The following is a 14248-nucleotide window of genomic DNA, read 5'->3' as shown; positions in this document are numbered from 1 at the left end:
GACTTTTCAATGATTGCCATTCTAACTGGTGTGAGATGGTATCTCATTGTGGTTTTGATTTGCATTTCTCTGATGGCCAGTGATGATGAGCATATTTTCATGTGAAATGTAGACATATTAAAAAGAGCCTAATGCCAACTTTAAAATTCTCTGAGGCCTCTGAAAATATATTTATATTTCTGTTCTGTTATTCAGTTCTCAGAACATTTAGAGATATTACAAAAGAAGAAATTGAAACATAATAACACATTTTTATACTCAAATACTGGCAAATGGCTTAAAATGTATGTGTCTCAAAAATGAGATTTTTAACTTATTAATAGTGAAAAACAGATACTAATGATATTCATTTATAATTTAAAAGTTACAAAAGACATATTTACCACAGAGATACTGTATGCATCCACAATCACTCTGGAAGTTATGGTCTATTGCAGTAAATTCTCCCTATTGAAAATATACTACTATTACTTATCATTTAGCTTATTATATTATTATATTACATATATATAAAACAATTGATATATATTTATATATATACACACATACATACTCAGTGATAACATCCAATAAGCCCCTTATCACACAGCCAGACACTTTAAAATCATATTGTTTGATTCTGAGCTTCTGTAGGGCAATCAAAGACAACATTTGCCAACCTTAGGAACTTTGCTTCATGAAAATGTTCTTGATCTGCTCTACCAAGGCAGCCTAGGGTTCTGATGTCTGCATCTGCACAAGGCTGCTATAGTATATACATCAGCAACACAATGAGTATAGTATAGTGGTTAATAGCACAGTCTTAGGAATGGAACTCCCTTTGCCCCAATCCTGGCTCCATAACTTACTAACTTTTTGATTTAGGGCACGTTACTTAACCAATCTGCTCCTCACTTCCCTCATCTGCAATATGGGGATAATAATACTGCCTGCCTCTTAGGATTGTTGAGAGAAATAAATGGATCAATATATGTAGAGTTTAGAATAGGACTGACACACAGAAAGTGCTATAGAGCGTTTTGCTGTTAGCACATGGTTACTATGACAGATGCTCAAACTTTGCCCTATCAGGACTGACAGAGATTCTTCCCACCAAATACAGGACCAGGCTTAAAGTTTCAAGAATTGTATTTAAAGCATCGACTTTTCCTGGATGCATTTAATTTTCATATGACATCAGTAATAAAATGAATTTTATTCTTGACACAAATAAATTATTCCAATACATTCACATAAAAGGCATTTTTCCTCATAAGCTAATAATGTCTTGCTTTTTATAGTGCCTTGTAAGTTGTAAAGTAGTTTTATGGACATTAATTCATTTGATATTTTAGGACTTTAGTCATTAGACAATTCCAATGGGACTGGAAATAAATGTTAGAATAATGGAGTTAAAAATAATAATAAATCGAATTCTTCCAGTGCATGACTACTCCACAGACTTTAAAAAGATGGTATTAGGCTCACACTAACTCTTTTAGGTAACATAGGTACCTGTTTTTTAATAGTTAAAGCCATAATGTTAACTGCTTCCTCGAGCTTAGGCTTAAATCTTCTATCCTTCTCTTCTATGGTCATTTCCTTTCAGATCTTATCCACATATTCAATTATGCTTTTATTCTAAGTCGCCAATTTGACCAAAAGGAAATACCTCTTTAACTGCGCTACCAATCCTAAATACTTACCTGAAAAAATGAGGTAATTTTTACTCCCAAATGAACATCTCTCTCCTGTAAAGTCTGCAGCAAAATCACTTTAGGCTGCTTCCACTTTGGGCTATTATGAAGAGTGCTGCTATGAACATTCAAGTATAAGTTTTTATGTGGACATATGTTTTCATTTCTCATCAGTACATATTTAAGAGTGAAATTGTTGTGTTATATAATAACTCCATGTTTACCTTTCTGAGTAATAGCCAAGGTGTTTTCCAAAGCAGCTGCACCATTTTACACTGCCACCAGTAGTGTATAAGGGTTTCCATTTCTCCACAGCCTTGTAAATGTGTTATTTTTTGTCTTTTTAGTGAGTTAATATAATGGGTTAATATACATGGAGAGTTATTTATATTCGGGCAAGATGTGAAGTGGTATCTCACTATAGTTCTGATTTGTATTTAAATGATACTTAACGATATTAAGCATCTTCTCATGTGCTGTTGGTCATCTTGGATAAATGTCCAAGATAAATACCCAAATGTTGACATTTGGATAAATGTCAAGGTATATCCATACAATGGATTATTATTAACAACAAAAGGACTGAAGTAGTGACACATGCAGCAACACGGATTAACCTTGAAAATATTATGCTAAGTAAAAAGAGCCAGACACAAAAGACCACATATTATACAATTCTTTTTACAGGAAATACCAAGAACAGAAATACACGGAGAGACAGAAAGTAGAGTAGAGATTTCTGAGGGCTGGAGAGTTTGGAGAGAAATGAGGAATGACTACTATAGGTACAGGGTTTCTTTTTGGATTGATGAAATTCTTCTAAAATTGATCGTGTTGATGGTTGTGCAACTCAGTGAATATACTAAAAGCCATTGAACTGTACACTTTAAATGGATGTATTGTATGTTATGTGAATTTATTTCAATAAAGTTATTATTTTAAAAAATTGCAAAGGCCTAACACACTTTTCAGGTTGAAACACATTTTTCTATGTGAACAAACTAACGTGATATTTTTAAAAATCACCTTAGTCACTGAAACAAACATTAGCCACTATTCAGAGTGAGTACTCAGGAGCAATGAGTCAGATAAATGCTTGTGTAAAGCCACGAATGTTAAAACTAAATCATCATGGATGAAGGGTTATGTATATTTGGGTAAGATGTTCAAGGATATTAAAGCTACTAGTTATGTTCTGTGTGTCTAGCACAATGCTAATAATATAAAAGTCATTTAAAAATGCTTGGAATAGTGAATGTCAAAATATGATTCATAATTAATATTCAGACATTGAGGGTTGAGTTGGAAATAAGCTAGATGGGCCAGCATCTAGCACAAATGCTGGGGAGGGAAAACACAAGAAAAGAGAAAGTAGAGACTGGTAGAAATCCACTAGGAAAAAAAAAAAAAAAAACAGAGCTAAGGTCACAACCAAACCAAGGTTAATGAATGAACATAGAGACTGCTACTCCAAAAAGCTTCAAAGCGTCTAGAACACAGGAAGTATAAAATCCCATAGGAGGAAAGGCTAGGTTTTTCTTGTTACATTGGAAGTTATTGAAATGACTCAAGAAGCTATTTTGCCTTTTCCAGGCCAAAAAAACAAAAGGAGCTCTGAATGAGGCTGGTTACAAGTCAAATACCAGGACCTCTACTCTCAGCTGCTCCACTGGCCATTGTAATGTTTGTCCAAGGGCCTAGTAATCTTGGATTCTTGGTGTGCAAGACTTGAAACCTTAAAGTTTTTAAATCAATTTCTCTCTCTCTCTTTCTCTCTCTTCCCTCTCCCCCACCCCCAACACATTTGTTCAACTTATTACAAAAGGCCAAAGTCTTTCATTTTGCCCTCCTAAATTCACACCAACCTCACAATACCAAAGATGTTCATTCGTAAATGGCTATACCAGTCTCTTTGATGATCTCCTGCCCTCTAATGTTTTAGTGCTCATATCCTGCTATGCACAAATAGAAACATCTCCCTCAAACACCATTTTCATCATGATTTTCATCCTATACAGGACTCTTTCCATCTCCTATCATATAAAATTTGCACAGAGCTCCTCAGGGTAGGATTGTTTTTTCAAGTTTCTGGCATGATGACTGCCCATAACTTATCTTCAACAAATTTTGGTTGAATAAATACATGAAAATAATAATTGAATAAATAAAATCTGAATTCCTCAGCCTCGCCTTTAAAGCTTTCTTGGCCATGTACAGTGGCTCACACCTGTAATGCTAGAACTTTGGGAAGCCAAGGCGGGGGAATCACTTGAGCCTAGGAGTTCAATGATGCTATGATTGTGCCACTGCATTTCAGTCTAAGCAACAGAGCCAGACTCTGTCTCTAGAAAATAAAAATAAAAAATAAAACCCTCCCCAAATATACCAATTTGTATAGATTTTTATATCTCATTCTTCCTTCAGTTAGCTCTTTCTCTAGGTGAGAAAGAGAGTTTTATGGTTATTATTTTTCAACATACTTCTATTACCTCATAGCTTTGTGAATTTACTTCTGTTTCTATTAGCCCCTGTCTGAAATAGTTCAACTGCTTTCATCCATTATTGTTAACCTATCACATTCTTCCAAGCTTTTCTTGATGGTTGCCATCTCTGGAAACTTCTTCATAATGATCTCTATAATGTGATTAACATTCTGAGCATCATGTTTAATTTGTAATCAAATATAACAAAATAATTTAAGAAATTAAGTTTTAATGTGCTCCCCAAATTTTATTGTTAAGATATCTATACTACTTAAATTGCTCTACAGATTCAATGCAACCTTGTCAAAATTCCAGTGACATTTTTTACAGAGATAGATAAAACAATCCTCAAATTTGCTTGAAACCACAAAAGACACCAAATAGCCAAAGCAATCTTGAGCAAAAAGAACACAGCTGGCAGCATCATGTTACCTGACTTCAAAATGTACTACAAAGCTACAGTATTCAAAACAGCATGGTACCAGCATAAAAACAGACACATAGACCAATAAAACCGAATAGAGAATCCAGAAATCAATCCATGAATTATGGCCAATTAATTTTTGACAAAGTTACCAAGAACAAACAATAGGAAAAGGATAGTCTATTCAATAAATGATGCTGGAACAATTGCATGTCCACATGCAGACAAATTATATTAGACCCTTATCTCACACAACATACAAAAATTAACTCCAAGGGGATTAAAGACTTAACTGTAATTCTTGAAACTATAAAACCACTAGAAGAAAATATAGAGGAAAAGCTCCAGGATATTGGTCTCAGCAAAGATTTTTTTGGCTGTAAACCCAAATGTAGAGACAACAAAAGAAAAATGGACAAATGGGAGTATAGCAAGCTAATAAGCTTCTGCACAGCAAAAGGAAACAATCAACAGAGTGAAGAGAAAACCTACAGAGTGAGAGACTATATTTGCAAACTATACATCAAATAATGGGTTAATATGCAAAATATATAAAGAATTCAAACAACTCAATATCAAGAAAAACAAATAAGCTGATTTTTAAAATGGGCAAAGGGCCTGAATAGGCATTTTACAAAAGAAAACATAAATGGCCAAGAAGTATATTTTAACTTGCTTAATATTAGTAATCAGGGAAATGCAAATTAAATCCATAATGAAATATCACCTCATACCTGTTAGAATGGTCATTATCAAGAAGACAAAAGATAGCAAGTGTTTGTGAAGATGCAGAAAAGGAAACCCTGCATGCTGTTGGTGGGAATGTAAATTAGCACAGTCATTATGAGAAACAGTATATATGTTCCTCAAAAAATTAAAAATAGATTTACTATATGATCCAGCAATTCCACTACTGGGTATATATCCAAAACAAATAAAATCACTATATTGTAGAGATATCTGCACTCCCATGTTTACTGCAGCACTATTCACAATAGCCAAGATATGGAATCAACCCAAGTGTCCACTAAAGGATGAATGGATAAAGAAAATGTGGTATATATACACAATGCAATACCATACAGCCTTGAAAAAGAAGAAAGTCCTGTCATTTGAGACAACATGGATGAACCTGGAGGACATTATGTTAAATGGAATAAGCCAAGCCCAGAAAGACAAATACCACATAATCTCATTTATATGCAGAATCTAAAAAAGTTGAACTCACAGAAGGTAGGGAGTATAATGGTAGTTACCAGGGCTGAGGGTGGGGGAGTAGGGTTTGAGGACATGTTGGCCAAAGGATGCAAAATTTCAGTTAGATAGGAGAAATAAGTTCAAGAGATCTATTATAAAACATAATGACAATCATTAGTAACAATGCGTTGTATTTTTAAAAATTGTTAAGATAATAGATTCTGTGTTCTCATCACAAAAAAATGATGTTGTGAGGTAATGCATGTGTTAATTAACTCAATTTAGCTATTCCATAACGTATACATATTTTGAATTAACATGTTGTACATAATAAATATATACAATATTTGTCCATTTTAAAAAATAAATAAATAAAAAATAAAATTAAACACAATGATTGTATAACGCTTCTAGTTTGCCTTTAGAAAACCTGTGTGTCCCAGCCAGGCGCGGTGGCTCACACCTGTAATCCCAGCATTTTGGGAGTCCAAGGCGGGCAGATCACGAGGTAAGGAGATTGAAACCATCCTGGCCAACAGGGTGAAACCCCGTCTCTACTAAAACACAAAAAATTAGCTGGGCGTGGTGGCGCAGGCCTGTAGTCCCAGCTACTCAGGAGGCTGAGGCAGGGGAATCACTTGAAGCCGGGAGGCAGAGGTTGCAGTGAGCAGAGATCACACCACTGCACTCCAGCCTGGTGACAGAGCAAGACAAGAAGGAAAGGAGAGTGAGAGGGAGAGAGAGGAGAGAGAGGGAAAGAGCGAGAGGGGGGAGGGGGAGAGAGGGCGAGAAAGGGGGAGAAAGGGAGAGAAGGGGGGAGAGGGGGAGAGAGGGGGAGAGAGGGGGGAGAGAGGGGAGAGAGGGGGAGTGGGGGGGAGAGAGGGGGAGTGAGAAGGAGAGAGAGAGTGAGAGAAACAAACCAACCTATGTGTCCCAGAAAAAAGACAGAAAGTAGAAAAGAGCTAGGTCAGACTTGTAAAGGGAAAAAAAATTAAGAAATTTAAGTTTTAATGTATCAAAAAAAACTAATACTTATAACTAACACTGATTGAGCCCTTCCTATATGTCAGACACTAAGCATTTAAATTATATTAATTTATTTACTGCCTAAGTGAGCCACAGCTAGAGAAAGGTAGAAACAAGGCAGTCTCACATTCTTTCATTCTTGTTTCAAGTTGTGCCTTGGCTACATTTTCTAAAGGAAATAAAGAGTTAAGGCAAAGTAGAAAGAATAAGGAATATGCAAATATACACACACAAAAAGCAATCCTTTGTTAGAATCTTGAAAATCTTAGTCAATAATTTATTCCCTTAGACCTCATAAAATGAGCTAAAGTGCTGACTTGGTAAAGATTCAATAAGGTAGTATACTGAATGTTATGTAACTGTGAAGGACTAGAGAAATACATGGCATCATAATTCTACTCTTGTGTAGATGTATATACAGTGTACACACAAAATAATCAAATGAGAGAATTATTATGAAAGTTATTTGTAAAGTTTAAACATTCTCTGTAAACCATAGATGAAAGCATCATTAAAGCAAATGTTGGATTAATGCTTTTTAAATAAAACAGTGTCATCCTAGGAAGGGTTCTTTTACTTTAAAAAGTACCTCATTCATTCTTCATACTATAGCTTTGAAGTGGAGATTCTGAATGAATTCTCTAAGTGTACACATTGTTTGAGAAGGAAAAGAAAAGTAAAATGTCTTTGTGAAACAAAACGTCTTCTCTAATAAATAGCGCCAGGAATATATTGTCTTTCTCAAGCCTTATCGGCATATCATGAAGATAAATAGTTAAAGAAAACAGACTTGTAAAGTACCACAGGATACATTTAAGGATTAAATAAGTGACACCAGAGTTATACTAGTTATTTCTAAAAATTAAATATTTGAGATTTCTATAAGGTTTACATGTTCGCAGATAACGCTTAAGAAGAAACAGGCTGTTCCATGTTTATATCCCCTTCTCCTCTACAACAGAGGCATTATTAGCTCACTTTCTTAAAGAATCATTAGAAACACCACTCAATATTAAGATAATTTTTTTCAATATTTTGCTTCATTTTAATACAGGGAACTGAAGTAGATGTAAGATTAGCAGATTCTATCAGCAGTTAAAAAATAATGTATTGTACTTTCCTATCTCAACTAAAATATAACTTATTGACTATTTCCTAATATCAGAGCACATTATTTTAGTCTACTTTAGTACAATTTAATGTGGGTAATTTTATTAACTCTAAGAAGAATTTAGAAATGAGAGAGATAAAGGAAGAATAAACAGATTTAAATAAATATGACAAGTCAATCAAAATATGTATCCTTACCACTTCACAAGTTGGCATAACAAGGTTTTCACAGTTACATTCTAAAAGGGAAAAATCAACATATTTACACTGATCAAAATAATTAACTTATTATAATGAAACCTTAAAATATGAAAATTAGTTACCACAGTGCCATGTTGGGCAACATTGACCAAATACATTTTCTTTCACAAGATTCATATCTTCTGCACAGTTGAGTAATGGCATAGGACAAAGGTTTGGCTCACATACTAAAAAGAAAAATTACATGGGTAAACATGAATTTTGTAGAGTTGCCATTTCTCATTACCTACCATTTAGTTCACTGCCATTACAGTAATGCATGGATTCATATTTCCCAAGTGCTACCTCTCCCACCACCAGATTGCCATGTGTTGGTGAAGATAAAACAATTGACATATAAACAGGTACAAAAAGAGTACTGGTGCTAGGATAGCTCATCAAGTGAAAAACTTTGAAAAAGGCTCTGATGTAACAGCCAACTAAGATGCACCAGGCTTCTTAAACATTGGACACACCTAAATATTTTAGAATAGTTAATATACACTTACCACAGTAATACTGAGGACAACAGAAGTGTGTGCTATTAAGATCTACTGTGAGAAATTCCCCATCATGACATAGTGGAACAGGTTTGGTGCAAGATTCACAAACTAAGGTAAAACAAGAAGCCAAAGATCACAGCTGAGCTAAAAACCATGAATTATAATATGAGTTTAAATTACCATACATAAATCAAATCAATTTTGTTTAAGAAAATAGTAAAAGAAACATGAGGTATATTTCCTTATTTGGCCATAAAAACAATAATACTGTCTGAGTATATTGCCTTATGCTTTCCAAGCACAGTGACATATAGAACACCATCTTACCAGAAAGGTAGAGCATTGAGCATTCAGATTTCCTAGGTAATTTGTTCTCATTAGAATCAAAATGTCACTTGTTTATTTATTATATTTGTGTTTTCTTAATTCACTATCATTGATTACTCTCATTTAGGGATGAAAATGTAGTAGGCATTTGTTCTTTCGGGCTGCTTCAGCATGCCCTCCCACCTTTGATAACTACTCTCTGAATGGCCTTGAGGAAATGCACCACCCACACATTTTTGAGTGACTATCTTTAAAGGTGCCTCACATCACCAGGCCACTCTGTAGAAACAACCCACATAGGAGTAATCAGAATCCCTTTGGATGGAATTTGAGTCATATACAGAGACACATCAACTGAAGAAAAAAATAAAGTTTGCTCAATCATTAGTGATTTCTACCTAGAGCAGCTGGTTTCTTTCCTTCCTGGGGCTTGACTGTTCTGCTTCATTTTGATCCTACTTCCCCAGATCCTTCCAACAACAGGTTGTGCTAAAGCTAGCCAGAATCAATCAGTTTTACCACTTGCAGTCAATGAATCTTAACTGATGCAAAGAAATTGTTTCAATTACTTCTGAAACCTACATTAATAACCAAGTAATCTTGGATATAATGATTCATTTGAAAAAAAAATTAGAGAATTCTTCATATTTCAATATTCAGTTCACCAGGCAGAATATTTAGCTCCAGTCATTTTCCAGTCACCCTTTGTTTCTGCCATTCTTTTTTGAGATCATCATACCTCAAACATGATATATAGGACATGAAGTTTTAAAGACATCCTATAAAGTCTTAGCAGAGCCCATTATTCAAGTTGGTTCTTCAAGGAAAGCCAGTGCTAAATTTTTCTTCGAAAAAATTAGGTATTGGCCTTATTTAAAAAGCTTGATTTAAATATCTTGGTCATATTTGGACTGATGTATATAGTTTTTGTTGATGGGGGAAGGTATTTATTATGATTGTCTAGTCATTTAAAATGTCATACTTTCTTTACAACACTTCTCATTCAGTTGAATTCTTATAACATCAGAATATTGCTTACCATCAGTCTCATAAGATTCACATCAAGTAAGAGATTTTTTTCCTAGATCTTTTCTGTTCTTCCAAGAAATTATCTCTACAATACTCACCACAAAAAGGGGAAAAACAACAAGGTTCTTCCTGTTGAACTTGAATCATGAATTGGTCTTCTCTGCATTCTGGTGTTGAAATACTGGGGCATTTCAATGGGTCACATTCTGCAGAAACACAATTACATTAGAAAATTTGTATAGCATAATAAAAAAAGACATAGTGTTTACCTCTCTTTGAATTTAGTAATAAATAACTTATTTTAAAGTTCTTAATCATATATATATACATATATATGAAAAATATATACCAGGTTTAAAAAATTAGCAAGACAAGTCCACAATCTTTTATAATAAATCATTGTCTTGGAGACACAAAGAATGAGAATCTAATTCACTGTTCTGAATGAATAATGAACCTCTATATTGATTACTTACCACATTTGTACTGTGGACAGCAAGAAAGAGGACTGTGGCCAACAATCAATTTTTGACCATTTGTACATGTTGGGATGGTAGTTTCACACAAAGTCGTGTCACATCCTATAAATAAGAAAAACTGCTAAAATATTAGTGAACACAACTAAAATCTGCCAACTCAAAGCAGGGAAATGACTGCCAACTCAAGGCAGGAAACTCAAAGAGGGGAAATGACTCTCATTATGCATGTTTTTACACTGCAGTTAACCCATTCAGCTAACAAAGTGGGCCATATATGAAAATGTAGCAGCTTTGATGTTTTTCTATTATTGTCTTTCACCCTTGATTCATACATCAAAGATTTCCAGATCTTTCCTCTTCTCGTGTTTTGTTGAGTGTTATTAACTGTGAATAGCCAGAGTTTTTCATGTGTATTCAACAGAATTGTAATGAAACAAAACTTGCTTTGAGAAAATGACATTTATGGCCCTTTTTTTAAAATACAAAGCATTATATATGCTCTGCTTTTTCACAAAGAATATCAGCATATTTTGTGGAATCAATTGACTATAAGGCTTCTGCATACATACCACAAACTTCCTTTGAACAGCAGGTCCATTTATCAATGATGCCCATGACAACTTCAGCTTCTCGTTCACAAACTGGCGTGGGCTCTTCATCACAGTCAGGTTCTATAGGAATAACGCTTCCATTCTCCAAACATTTGTATAGAGCGCATTCATCAATGCCCCCATTCCAAATCTCCCCAGCAGTGCGGGGTTGGTCTTCACTATCAGTGCATGCTTAAAAAGATCAACAATATTATAACACTCAAAACCTGGGCACTAAAATAAATCATGCCACCATGTTTTGGTTTCAGACTGTGACGTGGCCCAGTGACATAGACGATGTGTCACAAGTCTATTGTTTTCTCAGATTTCTCTTTCATCACCACTAACTTACATTTTTCTTTAATGAAAGTTTATACTTAGTCCACAGAAAATATTTTTTTCCTGGTCAGATGCAGTGGCTCGTGCCTATAATCCCAGCACTTTGGGAAGCTGAGGAGGGAGGACTGCTTCAGGCCAGGAGTTTGAGACCAGCCTGGGCAACAGAGTAAGACCTTGTCTCTACCAAAAAGAAAACTAATTAGCGAAGTGTAGTGGCATGCCTGTAGTCCCAGCTACTCAGGAAGCTAAGGTGGGAGGATCACTGGAGGCCCAGAGTTTGAGGTCTCAGTGAGCTATGACCACTGTACTTAAGCCTGTGCAACAGAGTAGATCCTGTCTCAAAAAAAAAAAAAAAAAAAAAAGAAAGAAAGAAAGAAAAGAAAAAAGTAAAAGAAAGAAAAAGTTTCTTTCCTTTTATAACCATCTGTAAATCTGTGTGTCTTCTTCTATAAATGATCTATTATTTTTGACACATTTTAAGTCCTGTTAATATAATTTATTTAGCCTAATCAAATTCAATAATATAAATTTAAATTAGTTCGAAAATAGTAACTGTTAAAAATGAGTGGGATTAGAAAACAAGGTAGTCCCTATCTCATATAACATTTATATCATATGAAAATTCAAAATATTTCTGCTTTAAAATCTAAAAGTAAAAAGTAGGCAATCAGGCAAAATATTATGTAGTGACTATTATTTTTAACTAAAAGTTTTATTTTATGATAAATATGACCATCTAGTAGTTCTTTTAAGGAATAATAATGATAAATGTAGTTATCGACCATATCCCCAGCCTCCAATGAACTCTTATCCTATTTACTATCAAACCAAATCTCATAGATCTCTAAAGAACAAATATAAGCACACGTGTATATTCTCGAAGTCTTCCACAGATACTTCCTATACTGGCAAACACTAGCTTGTTTCTGAAACTATATATGCATTTCACTTCTCCTTGCCTTTTTCTTTAATTATTAGTCAATTCATTTTCTTTTGACCATAATGAAGAGGCCTATGACTGACAATTCCCGTGCTGCAATCATCTCAATTTTGCACTTTTTCATCTGCCACCACCATGGAGACAATGCATCAAAATAACATTGTTTGAAAATATAAATACTAGATATGTTCCTCCAGTATCTTAGTCCATTTTGTGTTGCTCTAAGAGAATACCTGAAAATGGATAGTTTATAAAGAAAAGAGGTTCATTTAGTCACACTTCTGCTGGCTGGGAAGTTCAAGGGGCATGGCACCAGCATCTACTTAGATTCCAGTGACGGTTTTTCTCCTGCCTTGTACTATGGCAGAAGGTCAAAGGAGAAGTGGACAGATGTGAAGAGGAATCAAATATGAGGAGGAAACTCCCTTTATAACAATCTGTACTTTAGGGAAAGATTCCATTTCTGCTAGAACTAATCTAGTCTCACAAGAGCAATAACTCACTCACAACCTTGAGAAGGCATTAATCTATTGATGAGGGCAGTGGTCCCATGATCCAGACACCTCCCACTAGGCCACACCTCCCAGCACTGCCACATGGGGGATCAAACCTCAACATGAGTTTTGGTGGGAACAAACCACATCCAAATCATAGTACCCAGATAATAGTACCATCTGCCATTTCTTACATGCTTACTTTCTCAAGGCACCATGTTAAATGCAAAATGCTTTTTACTAAATTATGTAGCCCCACACTAACCTTATAAGTACTATTATTTTCCTCACTTTCCAGATGCATAACCTGAGAGTCATAGGAGTAAAAGTGAACCACTAATACATGAATTAACTTAAATTTGAGTTCAGTCCATAATCCACACTCTTAATTCTTGATTTCCCATGCTTTTTCTCAGTTACTATGGGCAGATATAAAGATTAAAACACATTACCACTGAAGCTTTTATAACAATTAACTTCTCTTGAAATCATATTGAAATCAAACTACAAACTCATTTCCTTTCCAACACTTAGGCTGTCTTTGATGAACCTTTGTTAGCACATCTCTGCAATATCTAAAAAACGTTTTTGTTTGTTTGCCGGATCCCTGAGAAGTCATTTTGTACTTTGTGTCTTACCACACTCTTTCTCTGGAATGCACTGGGTTGAATGCGGCCTGTGAAGAATAGTTCCATCTTTGCACACACAGTCTTCTCTTAAGTTCAGACAGGAAGAGTGTCCATAGAACCATTGGTTCAGGCATGTTCTGGCTTCACAAGGTCGCACACAGGGTTGATATTCCTTCCCCTCTGGGCAACTCAGGGCTTTGAAGAATAGGAGACAAAATTTGCTAATGATAAAAGTAACCTATTTAAATTCTAGTAAAAGAAAGAAATGTCAGATTTCTTTTAGAAAATATATTTTGCAAATTTTAGTTTCTTCAAAGTCCATTTTTCATTTACTCTGTAACCATAAATCAGAAACAAAGGCATCAATGTGTTTGTTTTTTGCATTTTTTGTAATTTTTAAACATTTTCTAAGGGTCTGCTAGGATTAGCTGTTATGGTAGGAAACGCTTATCAGATGTATAACGAATAAATATCACCAACAGGCAGCCCAAGTCTGGTTGGCATAAATATACAATCAACTATTATGAAATTATTGCTTTGTGCAGTAAGAGATAACAGTCTACTCAGAATTATAAACGAAATACACTTTCAGTATATAACTCAACCAAATCATAAAAAAGAAAAACGCTGTATATTTAGGTTTGATCCTTCACTGTCAAAAGAAATTACTATTGCTGAGCAGTTTATAAATGATGTTTTAGAAAATCCTTGTGGATTGTCAATGATTGTAAAAAGTCATACTATTAAAAATTAAATACTCAG

General features: G+C 34.6%; 1 protein-coding gene across 1 annotated transcript in view; it reads right to left on the bottom strand.

The window, feature by feature from the left end:
• OTOGL (otogelin like) overlaps positions 1 to 14248 on the bottom strand; it is a 175256-nt gene that overhangs the window by 12844 nt on the left and 148164 nt on the right. The window contains 8 exon segments of the mRNA NM_001373976.1: positions 384 to 447; positions 8115 to 8155; positions 8240 to 8344; positions 8666 to 8767; positions 10114 to 10221; positions 10492 to 10596; positions 11064 to 11276; positions 13496 to 13681. Coding sequence (NP_001360905.1) covers positions 384 to 447; positions 8115 to 8155; positions 8240 to 8344; positions 8666 to 8767; positions 10114 to 10221; positions 10492 to 10596; positions 11064 to 11276; positions 13496 to 13681 — 924 coding nt within the window.

This window comes from Pongo abelii, chromosome 10 (genome assembly GCF_028885655.2).
Source record: "Pongo abelii isolate AG06213 chromosome 10, NHGRI_mPonAbe1-v2.0_pri, whole genome shotgun sequence".
NCBI lineage: Eukaryota > Metazoa > Chordata > Mammalia > Primates > Hominidae > Pongo > Pongo abelii.
Note: the sequence above shows the minus strand (reverse complement) of the source record. Positions and strands in the feature narration are given on the sequence as shown.